This window comes from Canis lupus, chromosome 9 (assembly GCF_003254725.2).
Source record: "Canis lupus dingo isolate Sandy chromosome 9, ASM325472v2, whole genome shotgun sequence".
In the NCBI taxonomy this organism is placed as follows: Eukaryota; Metazoa; Chordata; class Mammalia; order Carnivora; family Canidae; genus Canis; species Canis lupus.
In genome coordinates, this window is record NC_064251.1 from 48,788,519 (window position 1) to 48,801,716 (window position 13,198).

The 13,198-nt window shown below is 39.7% G+C and overlaps 1 protein-coding gene across 1 annotated transcript in view; it reads right to left on the reverse strand.

Annotated features, from left to right (window-relative positions):
* The window catches only part of ITGAE (integrin subunit alpha E), a 63,384-nt gene that overhangs the window by 42,961 nt on the left and 7,225 nt on the right, over positions 1-13,198 (reverse strand). Inside the window, 1 exon segment of the mRNA XM_025476050.3 lies at positions 2,379-2,499. Within this exon segment, the coding sequence (XP_025331835.2) occupies positions 2,379-2,499 (121 nt within the window).

Sequence of the window (13,198 nt, forward strand, 5' to 3'; positions counted from 1 at the left end):
CAACTGGGTTATTCCCCTCCCTTGCCTTCTCACGCTAATTCCTACTCATCTCCTTAGTCCCAGTGTTGATGCACACCCTGTGGCTTAAGGATACACCAGCCTCTATGTCTCCCTAGACATCCCCACCAAAGCAGTTGTCACTTCTCTTGTCATTACCTGCCTTGTCTGTCTCCTTCCTGAGTCAGGGAGTTACAAGAGGGCAAGGACTGTGCCTCCCCTTCACTATCTTATCTCCATACTTTGCGAGCATTGAGTAGATGCTCCATAAATAGTTGCTGAATATATGAGTGAATGAACAAACTGGCCCTGCCCTCCCCACTTCCATGGTCACCAGCCTCTTCACTGTACAATGAGGGTCCAAGCCTCCTTGGCTGGTAGGGTCATGGCCCAAGTCCAAGGGCTAGAAGGCTGCCTCAGGAGCTGCTACTGCCCACTCATCCTCCACCAAATACAGCTTCTGCTATGCTCAACTTGGGAAGATGGGGAGCTCTGCTCAGACAGAAACCTTCAGAGCCTCATTCGGCTCTGCCCCAAAGCCCATCTGGATACTGGGCTCATGGCTCATGCATGCAGAGTAAGAAGGAAACCCTTGATTATTGACTAGAAGCAAAGCAGCAAGGATAGGCAGGGGGACTAGCCTGAGGCAGGGCATGAGCATGGCTGGGTCACAGAATGAGCACAGAGAAAGCCATATGACCATTATGAACAAAAAAGGAAAGGAAAAATCGCTCTAGATTAAAAAAGAATAAAGAGACACAATATACGACACATGGATCCTGGCTTCAAAACAAAGCAGCTCTAAAAGTCATTTTAGGGACGCCTGGGTAGCTCAGCGGTTGAGCGTCTGCCTTTGGCTCTGGGCGTGATCCCAGGTTCCAGGATTGAGTTCCACATCAAGCTCCCTGCATGGAGCCTGCTTCTCCCTCTGCCTGTGTCTCTGCCTCTCTCTCTCTCTCTCTCTCTCTCTCTCTCTCTCTGTTTCTCATGAATAAATAAATAAAATCTTAAAAAAAAAGTCATTTTGGTGACAATAGGGGACAAAATTAAAGATATATTTCTATATTAGTATATCCCTACTAACACCATCTGACAAAATACATATTTTGCTTGCTTGCTCATTGTCTATCTACCCTGAGCATAAGAATTTTTATCTACTTTGCTCATTGCTATATCTTAGGGCCTGGCACATAGTAGGTGCTGCACATAAATGTCTGTTGAGTAAATAACCATTGTATATATAATTCTACAGCTGTCTTTTTTCACCTTATGTTTCAGGAATGATTCAAGTTAATAACCACTGTGCTCATTTCATTTACTTGACCTGTTTCTAAGAGCACATCGTCTGATTCACAGCTTATTTCTTCCGTTTTCCTAATGAGGACCATTTCCAGTCTTATACTATCCCAAGAAATGTTACAATAAAAAGCTTTACATGTGCCTGGGAGTATCTCTAAGGTTGGCATCTGGGAGTGGAATGGCTGAGTCAAAGGCATCTTCAAGATTACCAGATATGGTAAAACTATCCTCTGAGTTGGTTATGTCAATTTACAGCCCCAAAACTTCCCACATCCTCATCAGCAGAATTTTGTCACATTTAAAAGTTGTGGCCTATATCTAATGGGTGGGTACAGATGAGATTTTAAAAACAGTGCAATATTTGTTATGCCTGAATTTGGCCAGAAACTGTAATAAACCCTTTATGTGCATTAACTCAAATAATCTTATGCAACAACTCTGTGAGGTAGAAAAATCTCTACCCCTACTGTAGAGATAAGAAACAGGCTGTGGGTTGAGCGCCTTGCTACAAGTGCATAGTAAAGCTATCACTGACCCACAGCTACCAGACCCACAACCTGCCTCTTAACCATATTCCCTGCTGCCTGATAGTTTCCATTTTTAATTTGATATTTTTGCCACTGCCCAAAACTTCTATATTGAACATGTATTACAAAAGAGCCTTAATAAACTTTATTTTAAAATAGTTTTGAGGTCATATCCTGCCCTGATCCCTGGCAGCGAAGAGCACCATCATAGCCTCTCTCTGGCACACCCTTCTGAAAGTGAAGGGAGGTTGTCCCCAGACTGTGGAGGTGGGGTGCTAAGGCCTTCTCTGGGGTTTGGTTTTGTTTTTAAAGATTTTATTTATTTATGAGAGACACAGAGAGAGAGAGAGAGAGAGGTAGAGACACAGGCAGAGGGAGAAGCAGGCTCCATGCAGGGAGCCTGATATGGGACTCGATCCCTGGTCTCCAGGATCAGGCCCTAGGCTGAAGGCAGTGCTAAACCGCTGAGCCACCCAGGCTGCCTTTCTCTGGGGTTTTTTCAGACTCCCAACAGGCGCCCTCAATTATGCCTCCCATCTGCCAGGCCCCGCTCACCAGGTCTGGTTGGTGCTGGAGTCTTGGTGCAGAAGGGAGCTGAGCACATAGGGTGTGCCTCCCTCAGAAGTCACCCAGAGATGGGCCTCATCCACATTGAAGGCCACCAGAGGAGCAAGGCCTGTGAAGAAAGAGGAACATTTAACAAAAGAAGAGGTGCCTGTCGAGGCCATGGCTGGGCCTTTGACTCCCATTACTCTGTCACATCTCATGGTGTCATCATCCCCATTTTACAGCCAAAAAAAGTGAGACTCCCAGGATCTTTTTCCTATGGGAATAAGACAGGAAGGTAGGCATGTCTGACCCAGAGCCACCCTGATCCTCCTACTTAACTGTCAGCACCAAGGCCTCCTCCTCCAGGAAGCCTTCCCCAGTTCTCCCCTAGAAATACTTTCCACTTCTCACACTTCCCACCATGCATTTTCTATACCTGTCACATAGCACATACTCATGACAGGGTCTTGTAGCAAAGTTAAAATAGACTGTGAGCCCCAGGGGGGATCATATATACATTCTGTCTATGACCCTCAATCAAGTGACCCAAGAGAAAACATGTCTTCAAACATGTACAAGAATGTTTACAGAAGCTTTATTTGTGATAGTTGCCAATTGGAAACCCAATGTCCATCAACTAGGGAAGGCATAAACTAAGTATGGTACATTCATACAATGTAATACTACTTGGGAGTGAAAAGGAATGAGCAATTGACACACTTAGCAAGATGGGTAAATCACAAAAAACCATGATGCTGAGTGAAAGGGATACCCTTTACACAAAAGAGTATCTACTGTATAATTCCATTTACATGATGTTCTAGAACCAGCAAAACTGATCTATAGTCAAAAATATTTCCTAGGGGTAGGGACAGGAAGAAAATTTGTAGGCTGATGGAAATATCCTAGATCTTGATAGGAATTTGGATGACAAAGGTATGAGCATTTTTCAAAAACAGGCTAAAGGGACGCCTCGGTGGCTCAGCAGTTAAACATCTGCCTTCAGCCTGGAGCGTGATCCTGGAGTTCCGGGATGGAGCCTGCTTCTCCCTCTGCCTCTGTGTCTCTCATGAATAAATAAAATCTTAAAAAAAAACAAAACAAACAAAAAAAACCACTCTAAATGGTCAACTTAAAATGTGTGCATTTCACCAAAAGTAAGTTTTCCTTCAAAAAAAGAACTGTAAACAAACACTGAACTCTAGTTGATATGTATGCTGAAATATTTAGAGATAAAGTATACCAATGTCTGCAGTTTACTTTGAAATGTATCAAAATGCAAGATGGCTTGGTGGGTGGAGAGATGGATATATGTTTATATATACATGGTATATATGCTATAATGCAAATATAACAAAATGCTGACAATTGTAAAATCTAAGTGTAGTATATAGTTCTGTACAATTATTTCTACTTTTCTGTATATTTGAAATTTTTCACTAAAAGGTTTTGAGGAAAAATTGATATTGACTGATTGCCCCCACAGAGGTTATTACAATTCATACTACAACAGTATAGATGACCTGTTTCCCCACAGTGCTGCTTGAGCTACGTGTAGACCTTTTCATCCTTGTTTTGAAAGAGTATCTTATCATCTTATTCCAAAATATATTTTTTAATTATGAGTGAGGTCAAACCTCTTATTTTGTTTCCTGCCTATTCAGATATATTATCCATTTGTATGAAGTTTTGTGTGTGTGTTTTTTAAGATTTTATTTATTTATTCACGAGAGACACCCAGAGAGAGAGGCAGAGACACCGGCAGAGGGAGAAGCAGGCTCCATGCAGGGAGCCCGACATGGGACTCTATCTCGGGTCTCCAGGATCAGGCCCTGGGCTGAAGGCGGCTCTAAACCGCTGAGCCACCCGGGCTGCCCTGTATGAAGTATTTATTGCTTTCTTATTAATTTGTAAGAGCTTTTCAAATCCAAAAGAAATTATCAATGTGCTAAAGATACTGTTTCTCACTTTGCTGATTATTTGACTTGCATGGTATCTTTCCCCATGTCTATAATTTGTATGTAGTAATTTTTCCTTTATGACTCTTGGGTTTTATGTCTTGCTTCCTCATTCAGTGATTATTTTTTCAAGTTCACTCATGTTTTTCTCTATAATTTGGGGTTTTTTTTGTTTTACTCCTTACACTTGAATCTTTGACCCAACTACACTTTTTGTATGTGGAGTGAAATATGGATCCAGCTTTTACTTTTTCTCCCCACAAATGAAATTGTCTCAACATTGTTTTTTGAATAGCTCATCTTATCCCCATAGATTTGCAGTACCACTTTTATCATTCTCAGAATTCCCATGTGCATTTGGGCCTCTGTTGGGGTTCGTTCTGTCTTACTGACCTCATTGTCTCCTGCTTGGTTATATTCATTAATCTGCTGACCTTTCTTTTCCAAGTCTTGTTCCTCTGGATACATCTTCTCCATACCAACTTCCAGAAAGAATTCTTAAAAGTATGGTCTGATCATGCTACTCCACTGTAAAAACTCTAATGTATATTTATATAGAAAAAGGGCAAAGTGAAGTTCAGTGTACAGAATTCACCTGTTCAATGAAAAACTTTTTTGCAATAGCTCTTGAAAAGCTATACTACTTTTTGGAAAACACTCCTTTTTCTATGATAGTATAATGACTTTTTCATCCCTAAACATACCACATAAACATGCTATAAGGAATGATGTCAGGCAGCCCTGGTGGCTCAGCAGTTTAGTGCCTGCCTTCAGCCCAGGGTGTGATCCTGGAGACCCAGGATCGAGTCCCACGTCCAGCTCCTCTGCCTGTGTCTCTGCCTTCGGCTCAGGGTGTGATCCCAGGGATCCATTCCTGCATTGGGTTCCCTGCAGGGAGCCTGCTTCTCCCTCTGCCTGTATCTCTGCCTCTCTCTCTCTCTGTCTCTCATGAATAAATAAATAAAATCTTAGAAAAAAAAAAAAAAGGAATGATGTCTTCACCTCACACTTTCGGGCAAAAACATATTCCCAGCCCAACAATATAGGAAACAAAAATTTGCTTTGTTTGGCTAAACCCAAAATGCTTCGTTTTGCATTTACATGCCAATTGAAAGAGCTGAAGAGGTAGTAGCTTCTGTAATTCTGCAGTCTGTTAAATGCATTAACTATTCCATGTATTTTGAAGTGCTTTCAGGCTTAGTATTTATTTTACCCTCAATGTACTTTTCTGTGCTAGAACTTTATTTTTAAAGGTAGTTTGAATGCAAGATAACTATGAGTACCTAAAAGACTAAAGAAATGGTGCAGAAGGAAAAATGTACCTTTCTCAATAATGATTCCCACAACTATCCTCTACTACTCATTAAGTCTTCATTTTCTCTTTTAACGAGGACCATAAACCTTTATTGCAATAACTTATATATGTAAATTTCATTTTTATATTCAAATTATTTCTTTAGTATAGACTTGTTTTATTGGCCAATAAATAATTTTTTTTAAAAAAGATTTTATTTATTCATGAGAGACACAGAGAGAGAGAGAAAGAGCGAGGCAGAGACACAGGCAGAGGGAGAAGTAGTTCCATGCAGGGAGCCCAATGTGGGATTTGATCCGGAGATTTGATCCTAGGACTCCAGGATCACACCCTGGGCTGGAAGGCAGGCACTAAAGCCCTGAGCCACCCAGGGATCCCTCCAATTAATAAATTTTTGCATCAGCAAAAAATGTTTGGGTATTGGGCTGGGTGGAATGAACCAGTTTTTCCACTGAAATTGATGGAACTATTTTCTCCAATAAAAGGCTTTTCACTTAGCAGTAGAGATTTTAAAAACAAAAAATAAATAATAAATAAATAAATAAATACAACTTAAAATCTTTAGGCAAAGGATAGGTTTACAGACTTTTATATAAGGAAGAGAAGGAAATACATACATACAAATATATTGTTCTTCATTTACCAAGAAGATATAAATTTTTAAAATTTTTATTAAAAAAAATTTTTTTAATGAGTTTATTTATTTATTCATGAGAGACACAGAGAGAAGGAAGAGACAGGCAGAGGGAGAAGCAGGCTCCCTGCAGGAAGCCTGATGCCAGACTCAATCCCAGGACCCAGGAATCAAACCGCGTGCCAAAGGCACACTCAACTGCTGAGCCACCCAGGAGTCCCTAAATTTAAAAATCTGTATGTATCCAATAATATCACTTCAAAATATATAAAAAATTGAATTAAAAGGAAAAATATAAAAACCCACAACCAAAATGGGAGTCTTTAATGCTCTAACAATCTTTCATATAAGCTATGAAAAGCTCAATAAGGATATAGAAGATCTGAACAACACAATAACAAACTTGATCTAATTGACCAATAGAACTTGGTACCCAACAATGGTAAAATAAGCATTTTTCAAATGCACGTGAAACATCTGCCAAAATGAAACATATGCTATGTCAAAAAGCAAGCCTGAATAAATTTCACTGGATTGAAATAATTCAGAATATAATTCTCTGACCATAGTGGAATTAAACTAGAACCCATAATAAAAAGAAAGCTAAAAAAACTTGAACTTCTCAGAAATTAAGCAATGCACTTCTAAATAACCTAGAGTTACAATGGAAATTTTTAAATTTTCTGAACTAAATGAGAATTAATATAAGACATATCAAAACTTGTGGGAAACCAAGCAGTGTCATGATGTAGTTTTGGAATATAGGCGAGGTTTGCTGAGGTGAGGTCCTGAGCCAATGACCAAGAAAGAATTCTTTTTTTTCTTAAGATTTTATTTATTTATTCATGAGACACACCGAGAGAGAGAGAGAGAGAGAGAGAGAGAGAGAGAGAGAGAGAGAGAAAGAGAGAGAGAGAGAGAGGAAGATACACAGGCAGAGGGAGAAGCAGGCTCCATGCAGGGAGCCTGATGTGGAACTCGATCCCGGGACTCTGGGATCATGCCCTGAGCCAAAGGCAGACGCTCAACTGCTGAGCCACCCAGGCGTCCCAAGAAAGAATTCTTGAAATGTCTTTGGTGCAAAATGATGGTTTTATTAAAGCACGGCAACAGGAACCCTGGACAGGAGGAGCTGCAGCCCCGGGCTTGTGAGAGGTGGCTGATTATATACTGGGGAGTTGGAAGGCGGTAAGGAAAAGGGAGGTTTCAAAAGAACTTTCATATGCTAAGGAGGACCTACAAGTTACTGGAGGCCTTGCCATTGTCAAGCTTAAAGTTGCTTTTCCCTCTAGGAAGGCATTAACATTAAGACAGTTGGGTAAAAAAAAATTAAAAAAAAAAAAAAAAAAAAGACAGTTGGGAACTTCCTGAGGAATGTCACATAAATCCCACCTTGGGGAGGATGGTGGCCAATGGCCAGCCTTCTGTTCCCCATCACTTAGAGGAAATGTGCAGCCTTAAGTACATCTGTTAAAAAAGAAGAAAGGATAAAATGAAGCCTGCTTCTCTCTCTGCCTCCCTCTGTGTCTCTCTTGAATAAATAAATGCGATCTTTTTTTTAAAAAAAGGAATGTTGGGCAGCCCCGGTGCCTCAGCGGTTTAGCGCCTGCCTTCAGCCCAGGGCGTGATCCTGGAGTCCCAGGATCGAGTCCCATGTCAGGCTCCTAGCATGGAGCCTGCTTTTCCCTCTGCCTATGTCTCTGCCTCTCTCTCTCTCTCTCATTCTCTCTCTCTCTGTGTTTGTGTCTGTCATGAATAAATAAATAAAATCTTTTAAAAAAATAATAATTAAAAAAGGAATGTTATACACATGCACAGAAGTTATCTCTGTTTCACGTTAGTATATTTGTCCATTAAAACTTGTATGGGGGTGGGCAGCCCGGGTGGCCCAGCGGTTTGGCGCTGCCTTCAGCCCAGGGCCTGATCCTGGAGACCCGGGATCAAGTCCCACGTCAGGCTCCCTGTATGGAGCCTGCTTCTCTCTCTGCCTCTCTCTCTCTCATAAATAAATAAATAAATAAATAAATAAATAAATAAATAAATAAATAAATAAAATCTTTATTTTTTTTAAAATAAAATATTAAAAAAAAAAAAAACTTGTATAGGGGGATCCCTGGGTGACTCAGCAGTTTAGCACCTGCCTTTGGCCCACGGCGTGATCCTGGAGTTCTAATGGAGTCCCGCATTTGGCTCCCTGCATGGAGCCTGCTTCTCCTTCTGCCTGTGTCTCCACCTCTCTCTCTCTATGTCTTTCATGAATAAATAAATAAAATCTTAAAAAATAAATAAGGTTAATAAAACCGATAAACCCCTAGCAACACTGATCAAGAAAAAAAAGGGAGAACACAGAAATTACCAATGTGAATGAAAAAGAGAGTATCAGAATATATCTTAAGACATTTAAGAAGTAATAAGAGGATGGTATATACAATTTTATGCCATTACACTCCACAATTTTGTTGAAATACAGGGAAATTCCTTGAAATAGATTTACCAAAACTGATGAAAGAAGTACAAGCTGAATAATCTTGTATCAAATAAATTAAATTGATTATTAAAAACCTTAAGAAGAATTCCAAGTACAGATGGCTTCACTGTGAACTGTCAAACATTTAAAGAAGAAACACCAATCTTACACAAACTGTTCCAGAAAATAAACTTAAGAGAACATTTACCAATCATTTTATGGGGCCAGAATAACATTGATATTAAAACCTGACGAGCAAAGATTTAAAAAACAAACATACAAACAAACAAAAATCAGTAAATACCCGACAGGAACAATACAAGGAAGGACAGCTGATCTCTCTCTTGAACACAGATGTAGAAATCCTAAGCAAAATGTTAGCAAATCAAATCTGGGGACATATAAAGAGCATAATACATCATAACCAAATTGAGTATATTTCAGGAATGCAAGAATGTGAGTTAGGGACATACAGGGCTAGGCAGGGCTAGGTCGGGCCATGGAAGTAGGCTCACAAAAATCCCCAAAATGCTGAGGTGTAAGGAAACCAGAAATAAAGGAACAAGCCAGACCATCCTGCCCTAAGGTATGTGTGGGGAGTCCCTGATTAGGCTCTCAATAAAAGACCAACCCTACAAGCCCTCAGTGGCAACCCTTTTGGGACCCTTCTCATTTCTGAGAGCTTTCTCTGTGTCTTTACTTAATAAACTTCTATCCCTTTACTACTCTCCTGTGTTGGCACGAGATTCACTCTTCGACTCCATGAGACAAGAACCAAGCTCTCCCCTATCAGGTGGTTTGACATTTGATAATAATTGATTTATTACATTAACAGGGAAAAAAAAATCAAATGATCATTATGATAGATGCAGGAAAAAGGCATTTGATAAAATCTAGTACTGGTTTGTTGATAAAAGGCACAGCAAACCAGGATAGGAGGAATTTCCTTAATCTGATCAAGAATATCACAAAAAACCTTCAGTGCACATCATTCTTATTGATTAAGTTACTTAAGTTTTCCCTAAAATCAGTAATGAGGGCAGCCCGGATGGCTCAGTGGTTTAGCGCCGCCTTCAGCCCAGGGCAGATCCTGGAAACCCGGGATCGAGATCGGGTCCCGCGTTGGGCTCCCTGCATGGAGCCTGCTTCTCTCTCTGCCTGTGTCTCTGCCTCTCTCTCTGTGTCTCTCATGAGTAAATACATAAAAAATCTTAAAAAAAAAAAAGAAGAAGAAGAAGAAAAAAAATTAAAAAAAAATCAGTAATGAGACAAGGATGACCACTCTTACTCAACATTTTACCAGACGATTTAGGGCAGTAAGAAAAGAAAGGAAAAAATAAAACTGCCATTATCTACAGATGAAATTATTAAGTAGATTGAGAAATCCAACAAATCCACAGACAAACACTGAGAATTAACAAGAGCCTTTAGCAAGGTTACTGGATACAAGATACAAAGAACCACTGTACTTCTATATATTGTCAATGATCAAATAGAACAATTTTTATTTTTATTTTTTTAAGACTTTAATTATTTGAGAGAGTGAGAGAGCACAAGCAGGGAGAGTGGCGGAGAAGCAGACTCTCCGCTGAGCAGGGAGCCCGACTCAACTCGACTTGACTTGAGGCTTAATCCCAGAACCCTGGGATCATGACCTGAGCCAAAGACAGACACTTAACTGACTGAGCCACCCAGGCACCCCTGAGAGTGAGCCATTTTTAAAGATGCCATTAGGAAAAGACAGAAAAATCAAATGCTTAAAAATAAGTCTTAATGCTTAAAAATAACTAAAGACATGCAAAACCTGTATGCTGAAAATTAGATATTAGATATTAGATATTAAATACCTGAAAATAGAAATTAAAGATCTAAACAGATGGTGGAACAGTCATGTTCATGAATGGAAGCCTCAATATTGTTGTCAGTTATCACTATACTGATCTATAGCTTCAATATATTCCTAATCAAAATCCCAGCAAATTACTGGGGGGGAGGGGTATGTTAACAAGCCAATTTAAAAATTTATATGAAATTGCATGGGGCAAGAATAGTCAGGCACTCTTTTTTTTTTTTTTTTAGATTTTATTTATTTATTCATGAGAGACAGAGAGAGAGGAAGAGACACAGGCAGAGGGAGAAGCAGGCTCCATGCAGGGAGCCTGATACAGGACTCAATCCCGGGACCCTGGGATCATGACCTGAGCTGAAGGCAGATGTTCAACCCCTTAGCCATCCAGGTGCCCCTAGTCAGGCAGTCTTAAGGGAAAATAACAAACTTGTAGGACTTGATAACACACACTACCACCTATTAAGACATTACAAAGTTATAGTTAAGATAAAATTATATTAGCACAGGATAGACAGATAAAACAACACAACAAAACAGAGTCCAAACACATACAATCATCTATTTTATGACAAAGGTGACAGTGAAGAACAGGGAGGAAAGAATGATTTTATTTATTCAGTTATTTATTTTTAAAGATTTTATTTATTTATTTATTTATGAGAGACACAGAGAGGCAGAGACATAGGCAGAGGGAGAAGCAGGCTCCCTGTGGGAAGCCCAATGTGGGACTCATCTTGGAACTCTGGGATCACTCCCTGAGCCGAAAGCAGACGCTCAACCGCTGAGCCACCCAGGCATCCCAAGAATCATTTTTTAAATAAATGGTACTGGATTATTTGGATATCAATATTGAAAAAAAAATTGATCTTGATTATTCTCACCTGATCACACACCATACACACAAATTCCTGATGGGTTGAAATGTGGATTTAGATGAACTGAATGTGAAAAATGAAACAATAACATTTTTAAGAGAAAATGACCCTGGGGTAGACAAATATTTTTTAAACAGGACACAAAAAACACTAACTATAAAGGAAAGAATTGAGAAACTGAACTTCATTAAAATTAAGAACTTGTTTATCAAAAGATACCATCAAGAGAGTAAAGAGGTGGGACACCTGGGTGGCTCCGAGGTTGAGGTGGTGATCATGGAGTCCCAGATAAGAATCCGGGATCGGGCTTCCTGCATGGAGCCTGCTTCTCCCTCTGCCTGCGTCTCTAACGAATAAATAAATAAAATGTTTGTTTGTTTATTTAATAAAATATTTAAAACAAAAGCAAAGAGAGTAAAGAGGCAAGCCACAGAGTGAGAGAAGATATTTGCAACACAATAGTTTAGAGTATGCTTGCCAAAAAAGTTGAACTTGAATTTAATGAAGTCATTAGCACTAACATCCAGGTTTTGGGAAATTCAGGGTTTATAAAAGGACAAACTGCACCAGAAGGAAGCAAACACACAAATCTTGAATGAAGCTGTTCTACAAGACAAGTGACCAAGCTCTGCAGTAAAGCAAAGACTTGAAAAAGATATACAAACCAAAAAATAGGCAAGGGGGCCACTCTAGACTAAGAGAGGCATTGCAATTAATTGTAATGTGGACCTTGTTTGGATCTTGACTTGAACAAACTTACTGTTAAAAAAAGATAAATTGAGACAGGAAGATTTGAATATGGACACCCCAAAATTATTGTTGACCTTGTTAGGTGATAAAAACATTGTGGCTAGGTAAGAAAATAACCACATATTTGTGGTTATTTAGGGGTGTACTGAAGTATTTAGGGGTGAAATGACACAATGTTTTGGGTTTGCCTTCCAATAATGCTTCTGAAACATTAAAGTGCTAATAAATCACCCAAGTTTCTTGTTAAAGTACAGATTCTGATTGAGTATATCAGGAAGTGGGACAGAGAGCCCTAGTCTAACAAGATCCTAAGTATTCCCTGTTTCTGGGCACCACGCCAAATTTTGAGCAGCACAGCTTTAAAGGGATATGAAATGATGCAGCAAGTGTGGTAAGTCTTGATAACTGTGATCTGGGTGATGGTATGCTGACTTTATTACTGTTATTTTCTTTGCTTTTGTACACAATTACAATTTTATTAAAAACACACTTTCCAAAGGCTCAATGAGGAGGTGCATTGTGAGAAGGCAGTGTCCGATCTCTCATTTCTCAATTCCTGGGCTGTAACACAAAGCAGACATCTGCCCTTTATTTCGTCCCCCTTATACCCTGGCCTGGCCCAGAATGACTGTGGCAATTCATAAAAATTTACAAGACAGTAAGATAAAACTTATTTTAATTATGGGGCAGGTAAAGAAAAATAGGAAGGAAAATGACAATTAGAAAAGAGGGTTGAGGGACACCTGGGTGGCTGTCAGTTGAGCCTCCAACTCTTGATTTCTGTTCAGGTTGTGATCTCAGGGTTGTGAGATAGAGCCCTGCATGGGACTCTGTGCTGAGCGAGAAGTCTGCTTCAGATTCTCACCCTCTCCCTACCCCCTCCTGGTTCACGCTTTCTCTCTCTTCCTCAATAAATAAATAAATCCTTAAAAAAAAAAAAAAAAAGAGGAGTGAACATAAAAGGGCACAATTAAACCG